We start from the raw sequence: 10,195 nt of genomic DNA, 5'->3' as shown, positions 1-10,195 counted from the left end.
GGCCTGAAAAAAATAAAAGACACAAACGACAAGAAATAGATACAAACTTACATCAGAGACGAGATGAAGCTGCAAAAATGATCATGAAAAGATGAAAAATAACAGCAAACAGCTGCAAAGAAAGACAAAACAACTGAAGACGCACAAACACATCCTAGTGAAATGCAAACAACTAAGACTCAAGAAGACAAGAGACAAACTGAGAAGACGTGAATTGTCCAAAGGACGACAAAGACGTCCAGGCCTGCTAGAAAAGACCAGAATAACCACAGAGACGCAAACTGCTGATGATGACATAACTACGAGACTTTTATCAGGATGTATTAAACAAAACTGACTCAGAAATAAAGACGAGTAATTCCAATTTCATTTTATATATTATTATTATTATTATTATTATTATTATTATTATTATTATTATTATTATTATTATTATTATTTGTTTATTTCTAAGTTTGGTGATTAAAACAAACCTGAGATGTGCTTTGCTTTATGATTAGCATTAAATTTAAAATTCAAACAGAAAACTATAATTCCCAAACTTCCTGAAGTCTGAAGCACAAAACTGACACCTGTACAGGTAACTTCAACCTGCGACCTTTACAAAGGTTTATTTACAGAAATGGGCCTGATGTTGATCCCTGTGGGACTCCTTAAAATGAAGCTAATCCTAGAGGATGATTTCTGTTCCCTTTAAACCGATTATCATCATCTTCACACAAAACATTTCTACCTTTTTATATATAGTTTGATCTTTTGTCCTTACAGGTCGGGTACAGGTTTGCTCCTCGTATGATCTCGTAAACGTCAGTGTGATCGGTAAATCCTGATTCTTCTTGTGTGGTTTTACTACAAACAGCCGTCGTCTCCCGTCTGATTAAACTTGTTGACACTTCTAATGTTCATTTCCTCCTTTTTCCATTTAATAATGGATCTGCGTCTGTAAGCTTTTCTGTCACTACGTTCACTCCTTGGAACTTTTACCATAAACGAGAAGAAACACTCATCTGTTTGTAACAGTCACCGTCCCCCTGGTAATCTGATTGGCTCTGAAGGCAGACGTCACTGATCGGATTACATTACTCTCCTCTTCCTCCACCAGCTGTCTGATTGGTTGTGCAGCTGTTAGCTGGGCCCACATTGCCGTCGGCTTTAAGAATCGCAGGTGGTGAATTTGAGCGTTCGGTAAACAGGCGCAGAGCTCCTCTGCAGATCAGCGTGAACCAGTAAAGCTGAAGAGGCCAGAGCAGGGCCGTCCCCAGGTTACACTGCCATGGGGCCACCAGGGGCACCCGGTACATCGGCATCGATGCATACCTGAAACACAAGGCAGGGGGCGCTGTGATCAAAGTTACACTGACATTTTAATACTTTTTTTATCAAACATTCCCTCGTGTCGAAGACGAATACTTAAAATTGTAAAACATCGAGAACTATTTTGAATGTTTCTGGTTGTGTCAGGTCATCATGGAGTTTTATAGCAGCGGCCTTATTTCTCTGAGGCCCCTCTGCTGGCTTCCAAAAGTTAGTCTGAACTATGAATCATGCAAAGCTGCGATGAGATGTGGCTCAGACATTCATGAACAACTCGAAGTCAGTTCAAACGCAAAAGATTTTAATACAAGAATAATTACACGACAGCGATTAGTCAATGACTAGAGTTCAGTTTCTCTGCAGTGTGACAACGAGTCATCTTAAAACATGTTTACGTTTTCTACATTAAGTCAAACGAGTCAAAGACAAGCAGAAAAAAGTTTTACATAAAAATATAATCTGTAAATTTCAAAGTTATTTGGAAGATTTGATCATTTATAAGATTTATAACTGGATAGAAAACAGATATTATTGGTTTTTGAGGTGAGCCAAACTGAAATATAAGACATTTAAAGAAAAATAAAATAAGTACTCTGATATTTTTAACCTTCAGAGAAAAAAGCAGCTAAAAAGTGTAAATCTTAACTTCTCACGACAGAAGAATCTTCAGTTTGTCTGATTCACAGTCACACAGCGTTCTGGATGTTTCTGAGGAGTCAGAAGATTCTCGCTCACAAAGATGAAAGATCAGAATCTTCTTTCACCGTCACGCTGCGGATGTTGTGGCTACAAGTTTTTACGTACTTGCACTGAACTACGTGTCCTTTGGGCCCGACGTCGAACACTGTAACGGTACTTGCACTGTAACGTGTTCGGCTCACGCGCCCTCAGCTCAGAGTAAACGGGCTCATTTTTTATTTGATTATGTTGAATTTTACAAATATCTTAAAATGAAGTCGAACTCATTTCATTTGATTTGCTACATAGTTTGGTTTTATAACACAAAGTAAAAGAAAGTTACGCTCAGCTCAGCCTCTGAAAGGAAGCAAACGTGGGTCGTGTTGCTGTTTGACAGTTTTTATGTGAAACCTGTTTTTCACTGAACACTGAGACACACACAAACCACGTCCACCTTTAAATGAACTGATAACTAAATGAGATATAAATCCTTATAGATCTGTAATGCTGGGTCATCTTTTCCACAATAAATCAATAAATGGCCAAGAAATATTTTTGTTTGTTTGTTTGTGTTGTTTTAGAAGACAAAGAGGAAAATCATTAAACAAATATTGATTCATTTTGGGGGCTTTTGTGTTTGCAGACAATCACTGTTGTTTTTGATCATTATTACAAAAGCAGAGGTGGGCGTGGCTTACCTGCCGTAGGCGTAGTACAGGTAAGGAAAGAGTAAGACCCGACAACCGAAGAAGGTGAGCAGCATGACGACGCCGTTCACTTTGTGCAGCAGCGTGTGCTGCTTCTTATACTGAAGACATCATCATCATCATCGTCATCATCATGAAGAGAAACGAGACAGAAAACAAATAATTCACTTTAACAAATAATGACAGGAGACGTCAAACGTTGGTTCTGATTAGAGCTGGAAATGTTTCAGTCAGAGTTAATTATGTAACTGCTGATCTAATACTTAACATTCTGTATGTGCTTGAAATGATTTTAGAAGTCAGAGCTTTCATTAAACCAGTGTACTTTATTAAATGTGAGCTTTTTAAAGTCTATTTGCACAGGTGACAGAACACAAATGATTAGAAATCTGTAAAATAGAATTAAAGACAAGAGCGCTGTGTGAGTAACTACAGTGTGTTTTCTGTATTTTCACGGTGAAAAAACTGACCAGTGTGTCTCGCTGGGACGTGATGTGTTGTCCAGCACGTTATTAGAATATGTTGGTTTGCCAACAGCAGCTGGAAACGACAGTATTTACATTTTATATTGAAAAATGAAAACGGTTCCGGTTTAAAGCTGCAGTTATTTAACCACCTGAACTCTTTCATGGCATGCTTTTGTAATTTCTCTGTGATATTTGGGCTGATTGGGACCTGATGATGTAAAAACAAAGAATTACCAGATTTTATTTTTTTTTACCTGATTTTTGTTTCTGAGAAAACTGGGATCCATGTATGAGGAGGTTTGTTTTAAATTTCGATAGAGCGGTGGCAGTATGCTGTCCTCACAGGTGGACATCGGGCCCTTGTAGAGACAAATTCTGTATTTTGGTCTAAATAACCCAAAATGTGACGTCCACATATGTGGTCCTAGGAGGTTAAAGTGTAGACGACAGAATAAAAATGCTTTAGTTTAAAAAAGAAAAGAAAAAAAGAGACTATTTTATCCCAAATCAATTTTAAATTATCTGCTCCACAAGCATGGAGAGAGTCCCAATGAGCATGTGCAGAGAAAGCACAGTGCTCAGCTTTTCCTGATGTTAGAAATTATGGAGATTATAGATTATAGTCCCCCTCAGGTTTCCCCAGAATCAGTCTAAACATCAGCAGACTCATGCTGCTGAGGGAGACGGTGGATGGAGGCATATGCACTTAAAAAAGCAGCGGATCAATTTAGTGTTTAGATTATTACACATTTGGTGCCAGGACAGAGATTATATAATCCAGAATAAACTCAAATGTGTTTCTGAAGTGGGTCAGGGAGACGATACACTACACGTGCTCATGATTTTAATAGCCGTGCTGCAGAACAGAGAGAAATATAAAACATCCTCATCCTTGAACTTCTATACTTAGAAAACAAATAGTTTGCTCAGCGCTCCAAATGTGAAGGAAGCAAACGGGGTTCATGGTCAGACTGTCAGGGTGAGGACGAGGCGCCATCACAGCAACGCCCCCAGTTATAACCCGACACACTGACTGAGTGTGTAACTAAAACGTAGATTAATGAATCAATGAGTTAATTATTTAATGAATAAAAAACCAGCCTGGTTCTGCCGCAGGTTTCTTCCTGTTGAAAGAGAGTGTTTCCAAGCGCTTGCTCATAGGGGGTCATATGATTGTTGGGTCTTTACCCTAAAGCCCCCTGAGACGGCTGCTGTTGTGACTTGGTGCTATATAAATGAAATGAAATTGAAATGAATAGTCCAGTGTAGACTGGCGACCTGTCCAGGGTGTACCCTGCCTCTACAAACAGCTGGGATAGGCTCAGCCCCCCCGCGGCGAACGACAAGCGAACGAGAATGGGTGGATGGATAGTCCAGTGTGGCGGTAGAGAGACGAAAGAAAGAAGGAGAATGGAAGGACACCGAAAAGTGCTGAGAACAAATGATATACAAGTGACTAAACTAAAGAAATGCTCAAGCAGCCAGTGCAGCACGATGATGGCTGCTGGTCACTCAAACACGAGCCACCATTCGCCAATCTTTCACTCCTTCACATCTTCTAAAGGCAAAAAGGAGCCGGTTCATTTTCCACATCTGTGATTCTTTCCTGCCCATTTCCTTTGGGAAAGTTCTCCATGATGAACTCTGAATGTCCTTCTGGTTTCCAAGTCCTCTCTAAGGGCTCACACTTGTTTTCGCTTACGTTTGTATCAGAGGTGACCCGTCCCTCAGCCTCGTCCCTGTAGGAGCTGACTTTCCCTTCAGTGTCCGGCACCGTGGCTTCAGTGTCTTTTGCGTGGACACCCTGATCTCTGACTCACCCTCCTGGGTCCTCATGTGCTCCGCTAATAAAAGCATCCGTGCTCGTGCTAGCGTCAGCTGCTTGTGGTTTTAGTGTCTCTTTAGAACGAGGAGTTTTCTGATTTTCTCGACTGAGCATCAAGGTTTCACATCCAAGCAGCAGCCTGCTTGTCTTAATGTTAACGTATAAAGTTGGTTTCTATTGGAACGTTTGACGTCATGTGTTTTCTTAAATCAATCAATAAATCTGTTTGATCTTTTTTTTTGGTAGTCCAGATCAATACTGAACACTGAATGAGTTTAGGTATCTGACACACACACACACTTTCACTGACTAGCCGTGTACTCTAACCGTCAGAGATGAAAGCCTAACCATAACTAACTGTAACCCTGACACTAAAACCACATTTAAGCATCAAAAATGTCTTCAAACTCGTGGGAGCTGGTTTTGGTCCCCATAAGTATAGTAGACAACTCATAAAGATGTCTAAACATGCACACACACACACACACACACACACACAAGTAAAAGGTTGGAGGGAGGCGGATTACCTGGATCAGGACTTTCCCCAGAGAGACGGACGGGGTGCTGAGCTCAGCCAGAAACAAGACGCCCTGGAAGTAATCACCTTTACCCTGCCTCCACAGCTGACACACACACAGGAAGGAGAAACTCTAATTTAATGTACACATGTTTTACTATAATAACAGACTGTACAAAGACGATGGATGTAACCACCATGATGTCACCCTCACACTGGAAACCCCGCAGTGTTAGCATTTTGGAGGTGATCACATTTGGACCACAGGGTCTCAAGAGCGCTAAGTTAGCAGCTAATTCTAGCTAGCTTGGTTATCATAAACTGTATGGGAGCATCACACAGATATTTGCCAATAACAGTCAAGTTACATCCGAATAAAATCTTAGAATTCCACCTAAACTGGAGCTCAGCCTCAGACGGTCTGTTAGTACAGCAGCCTCACAGCAGACGTATTCTCAGTCAGATCATTAAAAATGCTCCCAAAGGCCCCAACAGCTTAAACATGGTCTAGAGGTCCAGTTCAGGGACTTCAGTTAGCTGCAGATACAGCCAAAGAGGCCACGCCCCTAAACTTTAAGCCTTAATACGTTTTAAACAGTTTTTATAAAGGAGCAAATGATCTGTTGAGACTAAAGTTTTTCGTAGCACTCATTGCCACTCGCTGGGACCTCCAGTGGATGTCAGAGGAACTGCAGCTTTTGGCACTTCAGAGTTTGTTTGAACCTCAACAAGCTGAGTCCTACTTCCTGGGGGTTTTAGCTCCAAAATGACTCCATGTTTTATTCAGTAAGACCTGAAACCAGCGACTGCCACCATCAGTTCATCAGGAAAGTGTTCACTAAGCTCAGACAGATGAGCTGAAGGTTAATTTTCTCATAGACTTCTATTCATGAGTCGCCCAGAGAACAAATGCAAAGGTGTCCATCTTTGTGTACAGTCTATGATCAGGGTGGATGTGTCACTGTCAATGTTTGCTGTTGTCATAGTTACCAGAGAGGCAGGGAAGCAGAAGGTCACCATGAAGATGTGGTGCAGCACCATGAGGAACTCCCTGCGCAGGTAACCAATCACAGTGGCTCCCATTAACCCAACGCTTTGGCCCGCCTCCTCGTGACCTTTGACCTGCAGCTTGTGCCGGTAACACAGAAACATGGCGTAGATGTCGTAGGCAAAGTAAGGCGTGGCAAATAAGATGTAGGCATCAGTCAGCCAATGTCTGAGCAGAGAGGAGATGGAGAGAGGCTGAAGCAGCGTCATTACTTTGATCTCAGATTTAAGACATCAGGTTCATTTAGGCCAGAAACATCCAAGACACCGCCCTGTGCTCCAGTTTAACGTTATCTGACCCATACATCCACCCGGGCCTCCTCCCTGCACTCACTTCATGGCTCCAACACTTTGTCACCCGACTTCCTTTACTGCAGTAAGCATGGGCATCCACTAGTGGGCGCTGTCACACTGAAATGCAAGTAGAAGAAGCTGCAGTTCAGACATAAAATGTCTGAGCCTCTTTGGGCACCTTTTCCTCCGTCTTCTAAGCAGGTGTCCACAAATGAATAATTAAAACAATCATTTAGATCTGATTAGACTCCCAGACTCTAAAACAAACTGCACCTGCGTGTTCAGCTGTCCTTCTCTTCTTATTTCCAACTCTAGATTTTCTGTCTTGGAGTCTTCTAAAGCAGCTTTGCATGAATCACACTTAAAAGTAATCCTTCTTTGTCTCACACTGGAGCCTCTCAGGTCACCTGAAACTAGTTTTTCCTCCCTGTGAGAGACCTGTCTTTTGATTGGCTGCCCCTCATACACAGCATGTGGGTGAGGCTTCTGTATTATCCCAACTTTGTGACATCACACTGATCCAACAGTTAGAAAAAAGAGCTTTTGTCATTACTGTGCATGCTGTAACGTGCGGTGGAGAGCGAATCAGCAACGGCTTCTGACTTTCCAGAAGTACTCATTTATTTAAAGTATCAAAAATAAAAGTACCACCTCTACCACACATTTCCTGAGAGCACACTAGCCCACGTACACACAGAAGAATCCATCGCAGAGAGACTGCGAAGAAGAACAAAATGGGGGCGCCGCCATGTGGCGACACACTGCATTACAACAGCAACTGTTACAATACACTGAGCTCATGGTCATGTTTAATATGAGCATCAGGAGCAACAGGAGATGTGATGGAAACAAGGAGAACAACATTTATTATGTGGCTCCATCCGTCCACTCCGACCTCCACCCTGCATGGACAACCAGCAGCACCTTTTCCAAAATCACCCTGATACTCCTGATACGTGTGAGTGGATGAAAAGCTCAGCTGTGCAGGCAGGAGCCTGAAGGCTGAATTGTCAGAAGTGTATTGGAGGTTTTTAGGATACTTTTACTGTGGTAAAGCACTGAAACGCTTCCTTCTTTCCTATTTTTGAGGTAAAAATGTATTTTCTAAACTGAACTTGCTGCTGAGCTGTAGGTGTACGAACTCCCAGAGTTCCTTGCTGCTTGTGGAGCGTTGTGATTTGATAAGCAAATGCAGCTCAGACTCAGATTCAAACCTTTGCTCCACTTTGACTGGGAAATGAGAAACCAGCTGACCACCACGGCGCTCCGCTGTCGTCCCTCTGCTCCTTGACAGAGTTTCATTTCCCATCATGCTCAGCGTGCAGGATTAGTCTCAGACTGAAATAACCCTGCTGCTGCTGCACATTAGGCTCAGATTGTTAAGGAGATTATCGGCTGAGCTTTGCTTCATACTGAATCCTCACACTGAGGCTGAGGGCTTTACCTTTTCTATGCAGCAGCAGAAAAAAAGCTTTAAATATATTTTTAGTCCTGGATAAAATAATAATTTTCTTTGGGAGAATTCAGCTGAATGTTAAAATCAAAAATGTCTAAATTCAAAATAATCTGGGAGCAAATTTTGATGAGAAAAGAATACATAACAATGACACTGCTGATAAATGGACCACAAAGAGGGAAGGTTTAATTGTATGAAGGTAAAATGATGAAGAGACAATAAGAACCAGAGGAGTCCTCACCGGTCCTCGATGACGTCCCTGCAGGACGCGATGATGATGCATCCGGCTGAGGAGGCCATGATGGACTGGATGGATGACACCAGGCTGAGAACACAAGCAAGATAATAATCAAAGCAGCTGAAACAAGAGAAACAAACAGCTGAACTTTAACTGGACATGTGTCGTATGTTTGCATGATGCATCTAAATCTTCAAAAAAAGAACTAAATAAAATAAAAGCTTCACATTTAGGTCTCATAAAGCATGCAAAGGCTCCAGCGAGGAGCTGTTTGAGGTGACAGCCTCCTTATTGTTGGAAAGTAAAACTAATACTCACATGGACACGTAAAGTCATTAAACCAGTTACAAACAGTGCAAAAGATACAACCACAGATACACAATAACTACAAAGAGACACAAAGTGATGAGGGACAGCAAACAAAAACAGTCTTGGTTCATCTGCAGCAGCTTCAGCTCACACACCGCCGGGTCAAACTGAGGTCAGGATAAGACTGGGACTCACTCACTTCTGGGGAGGTCATCCTCCGTAAGTCAAACTGCGTTTAAGAGAAAGACAAGTGTGATGTCCTCTGAAGTGTGTGTGTTCCTACCGTGTTGACACGACAGCGGCGTCCCCCTCGCTCCATCCCATCAGCTGTTTGAGAGCCTGTTTGGACAGGAGGAAGAGTCCTGGGAAGAAGACGGACCCGGCAGCCACGAGGCCCCACATGGCAACACACTTCTCAGAAGTGTGCACGTGTGTGTGTGTGTGGCTTTACTCTCCCGCTCCTGTGGATGTGGGAGGTTAGGAGAGCACGGGTTGGTAGGAGTGGTTTGGGGGAGGAGCCTCCTGCTGCCACCTGTCAGAGGTGTGGTGATGGGAGAGGATCTGCAGGCCGGGTCAGCAGAAAGCAGGTTCCCTCCAGCTTATTCATGTCATTTGATTATTTGCAAATCAGTGTGAAATACGAGCAACGCTTTATTCACAGGCGGGCCCTCATCTCGAGGAACGTCCTCGTAATCTGCTCAGAGTAACTAGGAGCACCAAGGGACATAAAAATACATTTCAAATTAAAAGTCAAGGCTGAGTTTGCCCCCACCACCGTGGGTGTGTGGGTTCCTCCCACAGTCACCTGCAGTTAGTGGGGTCAGGTTAACTGGTGCCTGTGAACGGTTGTTAGCTGGAGACCGGACCCCCGCCTCTCGCTCTGGATGGAAGTTTAAAGGAATTAAAGTATTACTAAGTTATTTTGCACATTTTGTAGTAAAAATAAATTTGGATTTGAATGTTTGCTTCTCTTATTTTGAGACAGTTCTCCATAGAAGTTAGATTTTCTGAATGTGATGCTTTCATCATCATTAATCAAAACTGAACTATAAGCTTGGACATCACTTTGTTTTATAGATAATAATGAAGAAATAGTTTTCTTTTCATTAGAAGTAAAACGATGTGACATTAGCCTGAAAAAAGTGAAATCCCACTTGAATTACATGTTGTGTACTCACAGGGAGATAAAGTCAGTTATTATAAATGAAAGTGTGCACGTCTTCATTTTGTGATGTTCATGTGAGAAGTTCTTAAACACCAGATGCAGATCAATCAAACAGCAGCAGCCGAACGAGTGATTTGACTTCATTAAAAACCATCAGTGCTGCAGTATTAAAACACTG

General features: G+C 42.2%; 1 protein-coding gene across 1 annotated transcript; it reads right to left on the bottom strand.

The window, feature by feature from the left end:
* Positions 1 to 629: 629 nt before the first annotated feature.
* Positions 630 to 9,394, bottom strand: LOC101483099 (ceramide synthase). Its single transcript, XM_004556459.3, has 6 exons — positions 9,136 to 9,394; positions 8,547 to 8,630; positions 6,499 to 6,724; positions 5,519 to 5,614; positions 2,691 to 2,800; positions 630 to 1,317 (listed from the first exon to the last, which is right to left on the bottom strand). The coding sequence occupies exons 1-6, from the start codon at positions 9,252 to 9,254 to the stop codon at positions 1,080 to 1,082; spliced, it is 873 nt and encodes a 290-aa protein (XP_004556516.2). The 5' UTR covers positions 9,255 to 9,394; the 3' UTR covers positions 630 to 1,079.
* Between the last annotated feature and the right edge of the window lie 801 nt (positions 9,395 to 10,195).

Source organism: Maylandia zebra, linkage group LG4, assembly GCF_041146795.1.
Source record: "Maylandia zebra isolate NMK-2024a linkage group LG4, Mzebra_GT3a, whole genome shotgun sequence".
Classification (NCBI taxonomy): domain Eukaryota; kingdom Metazoa; phylum Chordata; class Actinopteri; order Cichliformes; family Cichlidae; genus Maylandia; species Maylandia zebra.
Note: the sequence above shows the minus strand (reverse complement) of the source record. Positions and strands in the feature narration are given on the sequence as shown.